Genomic DNA, 18569 nt, shown 5'->3' with positions numbered 1-18569 from the left:
CAGTACCTTGTAAAAGATAAAAAAGTTGGCCTTACAAACAGACAGAAAAGGCTGATTTAAAACAATATGACAAAGATATGATTGAAGTTACTGTCCTTCTAAATGGGCACATTTATATAGCGCCTTTCTACCTGCTTTTTCGGCACTAAAACTTTACATCAACTCACCCATTCACATTCTCATTCATACACCAGTGTACGGAGACACTGGAGGCAAGGTCGATTTAAGCACATAAACCAAAACATAGATTGATACAGTATATAACAGTCCATTAGTTTTCTTTGTCATTTTTTTTAACTTACCTCAAATTGACATCCACCCTGGTCCTCATCCATTTGTGGACAGCATTCAGATCCTTCCAAAACTAGTTTTGTGACAAATCAAAATAGGACATTATTTATAGTAAAAGCATAAACAGTAAATGATTGCAAGATGCATCGAGATTGAATGCAGCATGAAAGTGCAATACTCTTAGCAAATTAGGTAAGAAAATAGTAATACTTATTTTTACCAGGTTTGTGCTGGCTTGACACACAGTCTGTCTCAGAGACACACACTTAAAACTATTTTTGGCTTAAATAAATAAAATAAAATAACATGACCATTTCACTAATGCATAACCAAATTTAACAACAGCGCAAAGCATTCTAATATTCAAATTTTGATTTTAAGACACTATAATACAGGTAAAATAACACAATAATGCATTTAGTGCAAGGCATTAAAGAGGGGGTATTATGCTTTTTTCAATCACATAGCACCAGTCTATATCACACTACAATGATGACGAAACCTTCTGTTGGTCTGTCAATGCAGTAAATTAGAATATCTGCCTTGTATAAAATTGCTCTCTAAAAATGGCTGTAGCGAATGTCTTGAAATAGGCCTCTGTCTCTTTACGCCCCCTCCACACGCTGTCTGTGGCATCAGTGGGGAGGGGGTTCTGCTGAGGAGCAGTGGTTGGTTACTCGGCTGGTGACAAAAGCTCGGAGGCGTCTCCAGGAGGTGGGGGCGTTCCTAGGAGGACTCAGGCAAACCTATCCCTAAAATGGCCGCCATCAGAGTTTTTACAGATTACTCAAAAATACGTGAATGTGCCAAGGCAACACTTCAGGCATGTTTTTAATGAGGGAATGACATAATAACATGATGTAAAGCTTGAAAAAGTCGATTTTGCATAATACCCCCCCTTTAATAATGTCTAGCACCAATGTATAGTTGTTCTGTACATTACATGTCTCAGTCCAAATTATTAAAAAAATATGGCTATTCGGCACAATTTAGTGGCAAACTAATTGAATTTGTAATTCTAACTATCACAAAAAAAAAAAAAAATGTTGCTTATCTTTAGCTCATTTATTAGACTTGCATATAGCAACCTGGAGACAGTAGAAAAAAATGCGAGTGACTGATTGCAAGCGAGCGACACGGTGCCAATATATTCAGTAAAGTAAAATACTTACGTAAATGCCAGCCAGCCATAGGTCGTTAGATGAAACTAGCCGTTAGCACAAGTATGCTAACTTAGCTTGCCAGCTAACGGTTCTCTGCCCGGATTTCACTCTCGTCCAAGGATTCAGTTTTGTTTTTTGGTTTGGTTCGACTACTCCCACCCAAGGCTTAGTCGATGTTGTGTCCTTTCCACTTCGCTAGGTCCAGGTCCGAAAAGAATGCACATTAGGAAGAACTTTTTCTCTCTCCGTGTCTCCGGAGCGAGCGCCGCTCTCCGCACTGGCCGCAACCGCCACACAACTGCACCGCACGAGCGCCCATCTCCGTTCCTTCCGCCCACAACAGGTGTACGAGCCAATTGGCTTTCGCGCCACAACTATTTCAAACAAACTAGCTCTAAGATTGGTTTACTTTAGGAAATAACACACACTCACACACACACACGCGTTCTTATACCGAGCATTGTTGAATGTATCTGTGTTATTTTTAATTTGTTTTTGTTTTTTTGACATCTTGTGTATTAAGCAATAAGAAAGGGCCGGGGTAAAAAAAAAAATCATTGTGTAAAAGCCGCGCATCTATGTTTACATATGGTAATTAGCCACATGCTTTTTAGGCTTCCTGACGGAGCGCGTCAAATCACTACAGTGCGAAAAAAAATTTGTGGCAATTAAATATTAATTAGACTTTAAATCCAAATATTAAATTAATTAATATCAATTAAATTGTAAAAAGTGTTATCTTATATACAATGCCTACCAAGACAAAAAGTATAGACAGTAAAAAATAAAATAAACAGGCTATAACAAAAAAAATGTCAGTATTAGCAGTGCAGGTTTACAGTCATAGTTTAGTGCACGTGGCTGAGTGACAGATAAAGTGACACAGATAAAGTGATGTAAACACAGATTATTGCGTGTATTTTTTTTGTGTTTTGCAAAGGGGTTATTGCACATGTTGCTTGACCCAATTCTCAATATATCCAGAGGTTGGACGGTAACACAATGATATCTACTGTATAGTGGGGATGAGAGAAAAGGTTTGAGAAAACTGGCAGTTTCCACAGAAACATGATTGTGGTATAGCTTACTAGACTATGGGAAGTGCATTGATGTGCAATCAAACATATATTTCATCTGTTATAAATTGCCCCATATATGTAAAATATAAGTGGATGAATATCACAATACATTTCAATATATTTCAATATATTTCAGAATATATTCCTTAGACACTGTCTGAAATGCTAATATATTGCCACATATTTGGCATATATTTTGGATACTCAGAAATATATTTTAATATATTTCTTTTGTGTATGGGACTTAACTGTAAATACCTACATATTGGGAGATTAAGTTTAACCATAACTCCACAGTGTCTTTACTCAATCGTTAGAGCAAAGAGACCAAACTTCTATAAAGCCTTTTGTTTGGTAAGAAAAGATAGGAGAGCTAATGTTGCCAGATGGTGTGGACAAGTAGAGGTGATACTGCAAAACCGGCGGCCTTAAGCTCGGTGCATCTATCGGTTAAGTTGCTCTTAATTATAATTGTTCACGCATTCAACTTTTATGATCACCCTGCATTATACAAAAGTAATGACGTTTAGCCAAATTATGCTTAGTCTGATTGATCAATTCTTGATTAGACTGAATCTATCAAAAACATTTCCATCTTTAATGTGCCACTGCAGCAGACTTCATAATCAAAGCGTCCGAAGGATTTAAATGAATAATGAATGATAGTTATAGATTTCTTTTAACTGATGTTGATAGCACAGCTTTTTACAAACAAGAGAAGAACATGGTGACAAATCTGTACAAAGCTTTATGTTCCATTAATCATTATTGTAATTAAAAAGAATGAGCTACGGGACATGAATTTCCAATTGTTCTGATCAAACAAGCTTCCTTTACAGTGAGTAGATAGAAATGAACACAATCGATTGCTTTAAAAGGAATTATGGATCAGAGTTGCAACAGATGATTAAAATTTCACAGAAACACTAGGATGCACTGTCCTTGATCAAATATTTAACTTGATCCGCTGAAAAGACCGTTTTTTTTTTTGTTGCTTTGTTTTGTTTTGTCTTTTCCTGGCCGGGCTACACCTTAACCTTTTGTTTGGACACTCTCGCTCGGACACATGCTGCACAAGGACTGTGATTGTGTTAACTTGTTTTCACAGTACCAGAATGAAAGAAACATGCTATCCTTCTTTCATAGTTACAATTAAGTCTGTCAGCGCTTGCCAAGAAATATCTCCCTGCTTTAATTTTAGACAAAACCTGAGTCATGAATGGCACTATTCAGTTTCACAAGCTGATCAGAAAGAAAGACTGCATTAACTGCTTATCAAAATGGGAAATGCAGTTAAGACATGAATATATTTAAAATTCTATTCAGTCGACAGCATCTTTCCACTCACGAAATATGACTAAAATAAGGAATCCCCTACCCTAAAGAAACATGGAAAAAAGTGTCTTAATGTTACAATATTTTCTTCACCTTTAGTCTCCTCATGCTGTTCACATGGTGTCCCTCTGTCCCAGTTCTTTTCAGATGCCTGACCTCTGGCTGCTCGATGCCACGGCGATAACTGACTGACCCCATCATTGTCTGAGCATAGATTGTATATCAGTGGACTAATTATAGCCTCCTTCTTTTGGAGGCCCTAAGGAAATGGGGGCAGGCTCCGGAAGTTCCTTGCTCAAATCCTTGCTCGAATGGACTTTCCATTGGATCCCCCCTTCCTCCCCCCTCTAATCAGGCATCTTTGGTCACATAAATATTCATATCCACAGAACATGACCGAACAAAAAGAATGGTACACTGCAGCGATAACGTGCAGGACACAGTATTAAATCACATGTTGTGCACCAGTGAGACGGTAAACATCCTTTAAAACCACTGTTGAAATTGATTATGCAAATACAACCAACGACCTGCAATTGCCTTTTATTCTCAGTCGTAGCAGTGCATGAAAATTCTTACTATTACTTAATTTCAATGCACGACTGTAACCTCTTCACATGCGGCTCTTGTTTACGGGAAACACATAAGCATTAGCAGACAGGACTCATTTTAAATGGTTTTAAATGGCTTGTTGAGAATGAATGCATTCACCTCGACTGTGTCAATGTTCTTTCACAATTTTTTACCTCTCATTTCACAAGCACTTCACCTGTTATCCGCTGCCAGTTAATGACTCATATTAACATAGTCCAAGTGGCAACTTATTGACTCATTTTTACCAAGATCCGGTAATGAGCCTTCCCCAGTTATTCGATTTGTCGTTTTATCTCTATTTGAACCACAATTGTGTCTGAACTAAAGAGAAAATAAAAGTCCATGTTGCTGCTGTTATGACGACTAACCAAAATAAAGAGTTCCAATGCAAAAACAGATCATTGCCATAAAAATACAGACATATTAAAAAACATATGCTCATCATTTTCCTTTTGTGTGGCTGTGTTCTGTATCTATTTCAGTACCACAAACTTGATTGTCACTTGATCAAATCTACAGACCTTTAGTTTCACAAAGACGAGCTGTAGAGCACAATAATACAAATCTACGTTTTTGACAAATATCCAAAATGAAAACATCTGTTATAGCATACTTTTCATCACCTTGTGTCATCTCTTTTAGAGGTGGCTGTCACCCTGAGCTCTGATTTTACTTGTCTCTCAAGAGTCTGTCAGCTCTGAACTGAACAGTGTAATGGTCTCTCCAGTTAATGGCACCAAAGCAGTGGAAACATAGCTAAAAGTGTCTAGAAGTGCACTGTGTGTGGCTCTACCTGCCGTCACTGATGCACACGCTGTGGACAAGCACTTACAAACACTTATCTAAAGATGTTTTTTTTTTGTTTTTGTTTTTTTTACAAGGACAACTGTCAAAATTTACCTTCAATGGACGTTACACAAAAACTGATACACTGTTTTTACTAAGATGGCGTACACCTGCTGCAATAGTGCGTTCATTCCCACTTGTGTGAAACATTCGGATATTCTATGCACTACATGTCTTCATTACATACAACTCATTACATAATCTTACAAGTTATACAAGAAGATAAATATTTTTTCTTTTCTGAAGTGTAAATCAACCAATAAACAGCAACACATACTATTTAACAAGACAGCACAACTTAAAGTACATTTTTTTGTACTTGAAATACTTTTTAAGCACTTGATCTTAAAAAGATCAAGTGCTTAAAAATAGGATAAATAAATGATGGGGGATTAAAGGGTTCCTGGGTTAATTTCTACAACGAGGCATGTTTTAGCTGTAGGGACACCACCCAGGAAAAGTCAAGGACAATAATCAGAATAAAGATTGTCTTTAGAATAAAAAAATTAAAACGTTTTTTGGCACCAACCAGGGTGTGACAAATCAAACAGCCTCCTTGAATCAGTTTTTAATGAGGGCTGGGAAATGCTTTTTAATTTCCCCCTGATCTTAAATCTTAAAAAATGACCTTGGTCAGTGGTTCTCGATTGTACTTCTTTTGTTGGTTTTTAGATTTCATTTTAACACTTACATTTTTGCTTTAGTATTGTGGATTTTCACCATGTTTTGGATAAGTTAGTCCACGTTCAGGTCTATTGTAGCCCATTTTTTAGACCAGATTTAGTCCTGATCTTTGGCTGTGGTTTAGTTGTTGTACTTGGACGACCACTCTGTCAGGTGACAATGCAGTGAGGCGAGCAAAAGGCAATACACGTTGCTTGTGTACTATATTGGGATATAGTTTTGTGACATCAATAGTCTTCTTTGTGGTATCGACTTACATTTGTGGCAGCTGTTTGAAAGACTAAACACAGGACACCCATAGACAGTTAATTCAGAGCAATTGAGGCCAATGATAAACTATTTGCTTCTGCTTGTCCCACTTAGAACTCCGTGACCCGCATGTCATGGGACTTCAGTTAGCAGCTAAATCAACTGCTCAAATCAGCTGGAGATTGCGACCCGAGGCGTGTATCTAGCCGAGCCATTCATCAAACATTATTCAAAGTCTACAGGCCACAAACAACATACTGTAGTGTCTGACTTGGTATTTCAGTTCAAACCAAATGATTGTGACTAAAAATGTTACAGAAAGCACTTCAAAGTCGACACTGACCATAGCGTGACATCAGCATCTTGCCAATATTGGCTACAAAATCGTCCTTTGCCCATGAGCAGTTTCTGAGTTCCTTTAATCTTTGTATACATTGAATATTCCCTCAGTTTTTCCAGATAAAGCACAAACATAGCATGTCTGGTGCAAAACCAATTCAGAGGCCCATATATGCTAAGGCTTCCAATGTAGTTTGATAGAAAAGTAGCTGAATGCGTCGTCTTCACACGAGCGCTACAGTGCGTTCATATGACCGTGCAGCGATGGTTGGGGTCATTGTTCACGCTCGACCCTTCCATTTTGACCACAGTGACTTTGGATGAGTGCTGAGAGCTGTGCTGGACGTTCCTCTTGCAAAGACGCTCGCGATAATTTTGCGCGAAAATGAGCAGCATCAGCGGATTGATGCAGCTGTGGGAGTAGCTGAGGCAGATGCTGATGTTGTAGGCGTATATGAAGGGGATCGTCGGCGTGTTGTTGCTCAGATTGACCACCTGAATCACGTGGTAGGGAGACCAGCAGACGAGGAACAAGGCGATGACCATGAGAACCATTTTGGTGGCCCGTTTGGCCCAAACCGACTGCTTGCGCTTGACCCGGCGGATGGAGCTGAAGACGTGGTAGAGGGTGAGGGAGTAGAAGGTGCTAATGATGATGAGGGGGATGATGAAGCCCAGGATGGACTGGTAGAGCGTGTACCAGTACATGTCCTCGGGGCCGTCCAGGTACATCATGCACACCTCCAAGCTCTGCCGTTTCTCCACTTTGGCGTAAAGCATGACCGGGACAGTGAGGAGGAAGCTGCCCACCCATACCAGCAGGTTTATGATGATGGTCCACTGGATGGTCCTCCGCTCCGACGTGGGATGGACTATCGCTATGTACCTGCAAGAGACATTGTAGCTTTAGTAAATTCGGTTTGTCAGTGCCATACCGTTGATATTTTATGTTAATGTTACGCGTGTGAATGAAAAAGACACATGATGAGTTATACTGAGCATCTTGTGTGTTGCTTGGAATTAACCAAGACAGAAGCCATCATTTTTAGCCAATGACATGTTAACAAATCAAAGGCACCTTAATAAACACAGTTTGAGTGTAGAGCGGCTTTGAAAGTGTGTAGGACACTTCTGAATTCTGTCTATAAAATTACCACCTGGTTTGCTTTTGATGAGGGAAGTAAAAACTTTGAAAAAGGATTGCATAAGATGGTGATGAAGTTGAATTTATCAGTTTATCTATCTAGACTATCTATCTAGAAGTTTGCCTAGCCAATGCTCAATGTGGCTCACAGTAACTTCAAAACACACACAAATTCATGGATAAAATACTTAATGTATAATTTCCATATACTGTAGGTACAATGTTTTCAGCCTGGACTTTGAACACAGTCAGAGCTGAAGCCTGCCGCTCTTCCTCCGTGAAACTCTTGCTGCAAAAAACTTAACAACAGCCTCACCATGTTTTGTCCATACTCTAGGAACCACTCATATGCTCTTGCATGTCAGCTATATATTTTGGTGATTGACCATGAAAAGACTTGTAGACAAGCAGAGCTATTTCAGGGTTTATTCTCTAGCAATAGGAAGCCGAAGCAGAGACCTGAGCACTGGACTAATGTGGTTGTATTCCCTGGTTCTTGTATATATTGCAGCTAAAGCTTGTTTTGAGAGGCCAGTGAGCAGGCTGTTACCGTTGTCTGACCTGCTGGAGGCAAAAGCATGGATTAGTCTTTCTAAATCTGATTTAGACACTACACTTTCTCTCCAGGAACTGCCATCTTATCGTGGTGGGGTTGTTTGAGCGCCCGAATTATCCTAGGAGCTACGTTGTCTGGGGCATTGTGCCCCTGGTATAGGTCGCCCATGGCAAACAGGTCCTAGGTGACGGGCCATACTAAGAGCAGTTCATAAAACCCTTTTTGATAGATTTATATCATGGACCATGACGTTGATTAACTAACGGGTCGGTACAGCGATGTTAGTTTTATTGGACTGTAGTATTGAAGCTCTCGATTTTCCTGTCATTCCTACCTTCACCTATGGTTTTGAGATCAGGTTCATGACCAAAAGGACAGGATCGCGGATACAAGCGGTCAAAATAAGTTTACTTTGCAGGGTTGCTGGACCCTCAGAGAAAGGGTGAGGAGCACATCGAGAGGAGACAGCTGAAGTGGCTCGGGCATCTATTTTGGATGCCTCCTGGTCACCTCTCTTGGGAGCTCTTCTGTGAATGTCCTTTTGGAAGGAGGCCTCAGGGAAGACCCAGGACACAATGGAGGGACTATGTCTCTAAATTGGGCTGGTGCCGCCTCGGGGTCCCCCCAGAGGAGCTGGAGGACGTGTACGTGGATAGGGAAGTCTGGGGCATCTCTGCTCAGACTGCTGCCTCAGTCTCAGATTGCAACAAAAAGAAAAAACTTTGATTCTTATAGAATGATTCAAAACACCCAAAGATGTGTAACATTAACAGTATGAAGAGTCTATATCAGTAATTTAGGAGCTATTAGCATTTGTGAAAAGGAAGGTTTTGGATGTCTCTGGTTTTCTGAGTAAGCTCGGTGTTTATCAGTGGATCTCTGTTTTCTGGTGTGTGTATGGCTAAAGTACTTCAGACAGATACCAAGTAGCAGTTCCATGCAGTGCTTTTGTTCATAAATCCAGCAAATCTGGCTTGTGCACCTCAAAGTATAGAATCCCCAATAATAAGAACATAATGTTATATTTTCTTGATGCTAAGGAGGTTAGTTTCTGTAATGAGAGCTACTGCATGGTTGGTTAAATGATGATTCAAAGCAGTTGTGTAGTGATACTTTAGCAGGGTGCTGACATTCTCGATTGATGAGCTGGAAACCAAGAGTCAAATTCTATCCTTTGACTTTGATGTAGTGAAATCCGTTCTTGGTTTGAATGCATCAGAGACATTTCTAACTTCTGTGCAGCTTCATTATTTAATCCCTGAATTTGCTGCACACACTTCATGGGCACCCACTGTAGAAATGTGCTTGGTAAACTGCTATTCGTCTGTTCCAGTGTTTCCGGTGAAAACACAAATTCAATTGGAAAATAGCAAATACACAGAATACTAAGCACGAATATGATCAAAACATGAATTATGAGAATTAGCTTAGAAATGTATCTAATCAGAGCTCTGTTTGTGGAGAAATGTCCTTACACAGACGTTTCTTTCTGAAGAAACCGTCTCACTTTGAAAGAAAAATATTCAGCAGGTGAGGTTGAAATGAATAAATCCCTCTCAAATTGTAGAGTTAACCTTGGAGGAGAGTGCTACATACTTGTGACAGTAGTTGACCAGACCATTTAACACTATGTTCCACAAAGTGATACATTTATTAAGAAAAGGCTTTAAGGTTTTAGTTTGTAATATCTACAACTGTTTGCTGTAAAACGTTCATTGCCAAAGAAAATATACCTCAGGCAACCGTCACATAGAAATGTGCCCTTCCTCTTTTGAACTTTATAATGAGAGCGACCACATAGAAGGCAAATGGAAGCACTTCATATGGTGAAAAAAAGAAGAAAGTACCGATGTGCGATAGTGTAAATGAGCTCTTGTATAAGACAAATACACATTGTCGTTGTGTCCTTGGGCAAGACACTTCACCCTACTTGCCTCCAGTGTCTGTGTACATTGGTGTGTGAATGAGAGTGAATGGGTGACTGGTTCCTTACTGTAAAGCTCTTTGGGCCAAAACCTAAAGTTTTCCGCGCCTAAACTGTGGAACAGCCTGCCCTTCAGTCTGTGTGTTCTCACGGACCTGTCCCTTTTTAAATCCAGATTAAAGACTCATCTTTTCAAACTTGCTTTTAATACTTAGAGCACACTGAATTGTGTCTAGGTTGTAATCATTTGGTGTTTTTAAAAAAAAAAAATTTTTATCTTTCTGTGAAGCACGTCCTGGTCCTCCTGGTGTTGTTGTGAAGTGCTATATAAATAAACTTTGATCGATTGATTGAAAAAGCGCTATTTAAGTTGAGTCCATTTACCATTTACCATTCAAGCAACAGCAAAGGAAGCAGCAAAGCAGCTGTAGCCTGTTTTGGATGAGGTTTTGTCCCCATGAAAGTAAAAGAGTGAAATCCATGTACGTACAGTGTATGTTTGGACAAATATAATTGAGTTTTGGAATACTTGGAACAACTGTATTGGCAGGCAACAATAGCATTTTTTAAATCCAAAAGAGGCCATTGAGGTCCACCTTCCTGCCGCCTCCACTGCAGATAATTACCATCAATAATTAGCAGGTTTCTACCTCCGGTACAAAATAACCAGGGGCTGTCCGTGAATTCCTAAATCATACGAAAACATTTGAAACACTGTAATGACTAATCTGATTCTGAAGAGCCCGTCCAGTTCCTAAATACTCTTTGCTTTGACTTCAATGGAGCAGAATAATGAACCCGTGTTCCTGCGTCACTACTATACCCCACTGAGCTAAAGCAATTGGCTAAATTAGATTCTTATGTGGTGGCTTTTCTCACCCACACTTTTGTACATTTACTCTTTTTTCTGCTGGAGCTTGTGTTTTTAATTTATCTGCTTGTTCATCTGCGAGTTCAGTCTGTGAATGAACAGCCACTTTGTAATAACTTTGCTGGTGTGACTGAAGCGGGATGTGAGCTCGATGGCTTGAAAATCGTACTGTCACTCTGTAAAATCTTTAAGTGTCATGTTTAATCAATCAAAACCCATAAAGTCATATCAATCTCTTTGCTCTGGACTGATGCATGTCAAGTTTCAACCATTGAAACTTGTAGTTTCTACCTTTCCTGCTTTCTACCTTTCCTGCTTTGACCCCCTTCATCCAGGAAATATGCTTTTGGAGCCACTGTCCACATTCTCTAGATTTCACAGTATTACACAGACAGAGGTAGAGGGCATCATGATGAACATGAGGGCCTCTACATGCTCCCTGGATCCACTGCCAACTCCACTAAAAAAAGCCAATATCCCCGCCATCAGTCCATTAATTACTGCTGTAATAAATCATTCATTAAAATCTGGTGAAGTCCCGCCTGCTCTTAAAACTGCTGTCAGTCATCCCCAATTGAAAAAACCCTCATTAGATCCTGAAAATCTGGCAAACTACCACCCAATATCCAACCTACCGTTTTTATCCAAGGTCCTGGAGAAGGCTGTTGCAGCTCAGCTTCATCATTATCTTCAAACACATAATCTGTACCAAAAATTCCAATCCGGTTTTCGGTCAGTACACAGCACAGAGACTGCCTTGGTGAGACTGCCTATTTAAAAAGGCCTATTCAGACTAATTTGTTTGTTTGCTGCTTTGTTTTACTATGTGAATGTTCTTTTTGTTTTTATCTGACTTTATTCTTCTGTTGTAGCACTTTGAGGTTTCGTTGAAATGTAAAGTGCAACATAAATAATTTTCATTGAGAAAATGGGTGTAGACATTTGCACGTTTATTGTGATCGCTAATTCTACTTCCATTACATAGCCAGCTCCATCCTTCTACATTCATAATTTCAACATTTATTCTGTCAGTAAAGCTGTTTTGAAACAATACATAGATTCAGTGTCATAGATTCAGTAGTATCAGAATCATTTTGGCAAGTACTTCTTCCATTGCGGTCGACTGCTACTTGACACTGGAATTAAAGCCCCTGAGTAAAGTAAAGTCAGGTCAAAAAGGTTCTGTTTTTGAAAAGTAGGTTTTTTGTCTTTAAGCCGGTTTGACAAAGTGTATTATTGTCTCCATATGCCAGTCACATCACATTGCTCGGATTCCCACTCGCTCGGCCATAACTCAAAACGTTTGTGTATGCGATCGCCGACATTAACTGGACCGCAACTTCCACGACAGATTAATGCACTATTAGTATGAAAGTGGGGCCAATCAACATAAATCAACACACAGGTTGTGGTCAAAGTTATAAATAAGAAAAGGACGCTTCAAGCCAACAGACTGTAGAAAAGTTTCTGCAATGAAACTTGTCAGGGTTTTCTAAGTTATTGAGTTGGCTGTGCTTTCTATGATAATAAGGAAATATCTTGGCAGATAAACTGTCACGTTGCAATCCTCCTGGACACCAACAAATGCACAGATAGCTCAAAGTGGAAATGAAAGGTGCAGCAAGATATCACGTCTATATCAAACGTATACATGCTGCTGTCACATCTGTGGGTCCGACTGGGAAAAAGAGAAATGTCTGACAAGTACAAAGCTGCATGAAATGAGATGACACAGAGTCAGGATGAAAAAGTGCTACACTGTGTTCCACCACAATCGTTCAGTTGGTCAAACAAGCAGGACATTTGGCATATAGTCTATCTTCTTCATCAGCCAAATTTAGAAAATGGCTGGGTGTCTCTCAAAATTTCAATATTTTCCAGTTTTGATGTCTCCGATCATTAGTTTATGCATTTGATATGGCTTTACATATCTAAGGGAGAGTCAACAAGCAAAGGTGAAAGGATTTGTGTTTAATATTTCTACTGGTGGGACTCGATTAAAACATTTTAATCAAGGCCTTTGTAATTAATTAATCGCAATTAATCGCATTAAGCATCATTTATTTAGGGGTTGTATTTATTTTTTAGAGGTACATTTTAGATGCTTCTTTGTATTTTCCTGCATTTGAACTCATCTGAAGTGGAGATGTGAGGCCTGTGTGAACATTTCACGTGTGAACAAACACTTTTTGGAGAATGATCTTTTTAAATAGGTTCATGTCGGCGCTTAACTGTGTGAATAAACAACTTTGACAGTCAAATAGTTTTTGGCTTTACGTGTTGTTTTTCCCTAAGCAAGGACAAAAAGAAAGTGTTGAAAGTTAAGTGCGATTAATTTCGATTCATATTTTTAATCACACTAAACCTTATGTAATTAATTAATCGTAATTAATCGGAAAAAGTCCCGGCCCTAAATATTTCTTAAAGCATAATATAAAAAGTCCAATATGGCCCCCATAATCCCTAAAAATTCCTCAAATTTTCTTTGAATGAGATTCAGTGTGAGCTAATCTTGCTTTATTAATGCTGTACTTAGCTTTACTTTCTATAGAATAGTAGACTAGTGCTAGTTGTAGTTGTAGTTGTAGTTGTAGTTGTAGTTGTAGTTGTAGTTGTAGTTGTAGTTGTAGTTGTAGTTGTAGTTGTAGTTGTCGTTTCGTTTCGTTTCGTTTCGTTTCGTGTCGTGTCGTGTCGTGTCGTGTCGTGTCCCAAATGCTGTATAATAGCTCATATCAAGTAGTTGGTAAAACATAGTTAAGATTGGGTGTGCCAACTCGGGAAAGCCGAGCCAAGGGAATGGGGCTCATGTACTTATGCAGATGGTACACAGATCACACAGGACATGGCACTGGATGAATGATGGGCGAGGTGGATTACTGAACCTAGTTGTATCCCATACATCAATGTGCACATGAGACTATTTTTGTCATCTGAGAATTTTTCATGGACACAGATTTTTTGAGAGGGTTTTAGTAAAATGTCATTTTTCTACTTATCTGCTGGACTAAGGGGACACATATTAAAATCACTATTAGCATTCTCAAATCTGCATCAAGTATTTAGTTTGTTAAATTAGTCAATTTTATGTTATTTTTACCATAAACATCGGCAACACAAAATGTAGTACAATGAAATCTGCTTTGTAACAAACTGTAATAACTTATATCTCTGTAGTACATACACAATGGAATAATGTGTATTAGTACTTTGCAGGTACATAATAAGACATAAGACCCTTAGGGTTAGGACTTAAGGTTAAGGCTTGAGTTAGAGTAAAGTACAAATACATATTATTCCATCATGTATCTAACCCATAGGTACAAGTTATTACACATTGTTTACCAAATTTTGCAGGTACAATGTATGTCACAAGACTTATTACAACCGTTGGAGTTTATTCTTTCTCACTAGATGTTTTTTATGTGTCCAATAGAAGTTTGTCCTTTGCTGCAGTGCTTGGACAGTGATTTTGCAAAAATTAGTCAAAGAAATGCTGAGTAAGTTGTACTATAATCGTGTAATGTTGTAATACTATAAATGACACGCTAGAAGAAAAATGCTGCTGCAGTCTTGTTGCAGATTAAAAGTGCCCAACACAAATCCATTTTTATCATTGGTATTATCCAAAAATGCTTATAGGTTTATTTTATAGCCTGTGAATGGCTGAGTGCCTTATGTCTGCTTCATGTTATGTACCACTTACTGCCCAATCACATTTTTATTAGTTTGAATAAGCAAAGCTGTATTTTTAACCCTAACTTTAGAACAGAAATTGAAAGAGACTTGTGATCTTTTGTGTTTCAAACTTTCAAATGACCCGTCCCTGGTCCTTCTATGCCTCCAGGAGCTGTGTAACATCGCAGTGAAAATTTGTAAATGTTCTTCAGAAGTAGAGGTTCCAAGTCCCATGAAACAGTTATGCACATGTTTCATGATTGCACAGGTTCCGCTTTTTTTCTTTAAATATATAATCATAATAAAACTAGCCCTTTCCATATCCAAAGTGTGTCCAAAAGAATTGGGGTGGAAAAACACAGCAGAAAAAACAACATAGAATGCTATTTGGGTCAAGAAAGTTAAGAAAAAGGCTTTAAGCATGTGCGCTAGAGGAACACACAGAAATATAAATGCAAATTTAAATCTTGCCGAGGGTGCGAAATTGCCTCTGATTTGATTGAGACAACGAGGTCTATTATAATTGGCTTCACCAAAGTGATTGCATAAACCAAATCACATATAGATATTTTATGGACTCCTCATGCAAATCGTCCAATAGGTGTTGTGCAATCCTTGTGCAGGTCAGTCAACCTTCCTCAGCACATACAAGGCTTTCTCACAGAATGGTTTTGGCCTTAGCACTTGAAAACCACCCAACACCTTAACCATTTGACTATATTAGGAAGCTTTTCTCTCCTCTATTGTCCATCACTTGTGCTTCGTGACTATAATCTGAGCTCCTCAAACGTTCGTTATTGGTTAAAACGATGTCGCTTGGGCCAGATCTCATTTTCCACGTCATTAAAAAATGTTCCCATCACCAGGAAGTTGAACCGATTACTGACAGGAACATCTGATAATAGGCGAGTTGGATATTACATGTCATGCTGCTCTCACAGGCTCGCTTTCTCCACATACTGGGACACCGCAGTCGACTTGGTTTTTTTTGCAGCGTTACAAACCGGCACATTTGATTATTTCTTATCAGCGATTGATTCACAATGGTACTATTCCATTTCCAGTCATTTATTGGCTGACGACCTTCATGTGGAATTATTATTAATCCAAATGATAGATTAATAGATTAAAAAAATGGCTTTGTGGTCAATTCAACCGCATGATTGCATAACTCTCAAACTGTACGTGCTAATAGAATGAAATCTATGAAAAATGGGGGGGATTTTCGCAACCTTGAAGAGCTGGTGTGGAAGAAATATTTGTCTCACTGACATAAACCAACTCCACACACACACTTTATACAGGTTCATGATCGGGACTAGACGCCGTAAATCAATGTAACAATTAACAGTAGCCACAGCTGTGAACACATTGTAAATCCTGTGAATTTCAACTGTTGGGAGAAATTTATTGGCGGAAAAAAAAGTCTTACACATATACAAGGTTGTTCTTTGAGCCAAAACGTTACATGCCACATCTTAAACTCCTAAAGCTATGCACATGTCTGTCCAATGTGTCTTCTGCATTTGACCCTTACTTTAACGCCATTCTTTTAGCCTCTATACTACACAGCATTTCACACATCTTAGCCTGACTGTTTATCATCATGACTGTGCATGGCTATAATGTTCTTGTGAGTGAGTAAAATAGGGTGAATGGCCAGATCATTGGACGCAGTGCTGTGACCCCCATGGAAAAGGCAACACATAAGGCACTTTATCAGCATGAGACGTCCGTGTAAATGACTGTTCAATGTCTCCAGCCTTTTCCTCACCATAACATACACTACACACTGCAGGGACCGACCAGGCGCAGTGGTGACGGATCATAAGCACAAAGCTCAGAAGGAAACAGTGCTTAGACCTACACATTCAATTATATACAGGATGTTCTGAATATAGCTGACATTTTTATTTTACTGAAGGGCACAGTGTAATCATACAGACATTACGGCGGGCTCTAATGACCTCATGATGTGTATGGTATGTTGTTTAATGAGCTCACTAAAGCGTCAAAGCAAATAGATCACAGTTTTATTATAGACTCTAAAGAAGAATTGCCTCAAATGTTTTAATTCTTCAGAGTATAAAGGTTTCAATTTGTCAATACGAGTAAATTCAAGACTCAACCGCTCCCGCCTTTCCACTTGTGCTCCGATATTGTGACGACTTTAACCATCACAACTGCAACCAGCATTCTAGGACATAGGAGGAGAAGGAGAAGTTGGTGTGAGGAACATTACTGTGACCAATACAGGCTGCTATGCTAAACCATTATTGTTGCATAAACAGTAATTCATTCACTTCATGCTTGGTAAATGCAACACACCACAGCTGCCCTGGGGTAGATCGAGAGAGGAACGGCTGCCAATCTGTGGCATCAGCCCCAACGACCACCACTATTCACTCACTCACAGTACACTCACACAGGCGAGGGTGACATGTCTGCAGCAGCGGGTGCCAAAATGAAAAACGTCACCCTTATAAAACAACTTTGCTATTATGGTCGAACAAAACATACTCTTTATAAAACACTGAAAATACTCATCAGGCAACCCGGTGTTTACTGTCTGTTAAGCTCAATCACCTTGTCACTGCTGGAGCTCCATAATGTTTTCCTGTCAGCAGATTTTAATGCACATAATGCATTGTTTAGCATTCATTTACACTCATTAATTAGTCATCGGTACATGATTGTGCAGCCTTTCTCATACCTCCCATCTGTTAGTGTTTCAGTCTACAGAGCTGTCTGGAATAAACATCCTGATGCATCTCAAAAATAAACAGAAAAACACTGCAACAATAAAGTAGAAAATGACATAATTGTAATGTCTATTATTCACAAGGAAAGGGCTAATGATACTGTATAGTTGAAAGTGTGTGGAACTGGCCTAAAAGAAACAACCTTACTCCACATCAGTGCGCTGGGTCTTACCGGTCAATGCACAGCACAGTGACGATGCCCACGGTGGTGAACTGGTTGCTCACGTCCACCACCACCACCGCCTTGCACATGAAGTTTCCAAAGACCCACTGCCTGTCCCGGACCAGCTGGTGGATGTTAAAGGGCATGACCAGCAGGAACAGCATGTCCGCGATGGCCAGGTTCAACACGTAGATGTCCGAGACCATCTTTTTCTTGCACGCGACCACCGCGTAAATGACCAGTCCGTTGGCGATGACCCCCACGGAGCACAGGATGCCGTAGATGGTCGGGAAGATGTGCATGAACGTGGTGATGTCGATGAAGCTGTACGGGGACCGGGTGGCACATGACGAGTCGTTTAAGTTCTCTGTTTGGTTGCTGGCGCAGAATATCTCCGTGTCGTTCATGTTCGCGTCTTGTGCCAGGCGCGCGCCACAGCCGGTGCGAGCTCTCCAAAGTTGGCCAGCAAAGTCGCGCGTTCTCCAAGAGCCAAATCCACTCCTCTGTCCCCCTTGTCCTCTGCGCTCGCCAGTGTTCAGTAGGTACAAAAAACACGCCGGGTCAGATTGTAATCAAGTTTGTGCGCTGCCTGTAGTGCGCTCCCTCTATTATAACTCAACTCTCCCTTGCGCGTCCGAGCTGCTCTTCGCCAGACGCATCTGCGCTGCACAGGACATGGACATAGAACCTCCCTTTCAAGAGCAATTGCCGTTTCATGTGATAAGCAAAGCAAATAGCAGCAGGCAAAGGGGGTGTGCGCCCACTGCGTTAACAACTTGAACGGCTCACTTCAGATGTCAGCCACTTACTCACCCTCCGATGGATGAAGCTCAACAGTGTGTTACAACAGAGTCAAAGTCCTCTTATGAAACAACGCTACATGGTTTGTTTTTG

General features: G+C 39.8%; 1 protein-coding gene across 1 annotated transcript; it reads right to left on the bottom strand.

Annotated features, from left to right (window-relative positions):
* Nucleotides 1-6093: 6093 nt before the first annotated feature.
* mchr2b (melanin concentrating hormone receptor 2b) lies at nt 6094-18298 on the bottom strand. The gene is made up of 2 exons (XM_079556675.1): nt 17685-18298; nt 6094-7466 (listed from the first exon to the last, which is right to left on the bottom strand). The coding sequence occupies exons 1-2, from the start codon at nt 18080-18082 to the stop codon at nt 6827-6829; spliced, it is 1038 nt and encodes a 345-aa protein (XP_079412801.1). The 5' UTR covers nt 18083-18298; the 3' UTR covers nt 6094-6826.
* Between the last annotated feature and the right edge of the window lie 271 nt (nt 18299-18569).

This window comes from Gobius niger, assembly GCF_951799975.1.
Source record: "Gobius niger genome assembly, chromosome: 5".
NCBI classification, from domain to species: domain Eukaryota; kingdom Metazoa; phylum Chordata; class Actinopteri; order Gobiiformes; family Gobiidae; genus Gobius; species Gobius niger.
This window is presented reverse-complemented; position numbering and strand designations above follow the sequence as displayed.

Coding starts and splice junctions, on each gene's coding strand:
- mchr2b (XM_079556675.1), bottom strand. CDS start 18,082: ATGAACGACACGGAGATATTCTGCGCCAGCAACCAAACAGAGAACTTA. Junction 7,467..17,684: donor ACTGTGCTGTGCATTGACCG/GTAAGACCCAGC, acceptor TGTCTCTTGCAG/GTACATAGCGATAGTCCATC.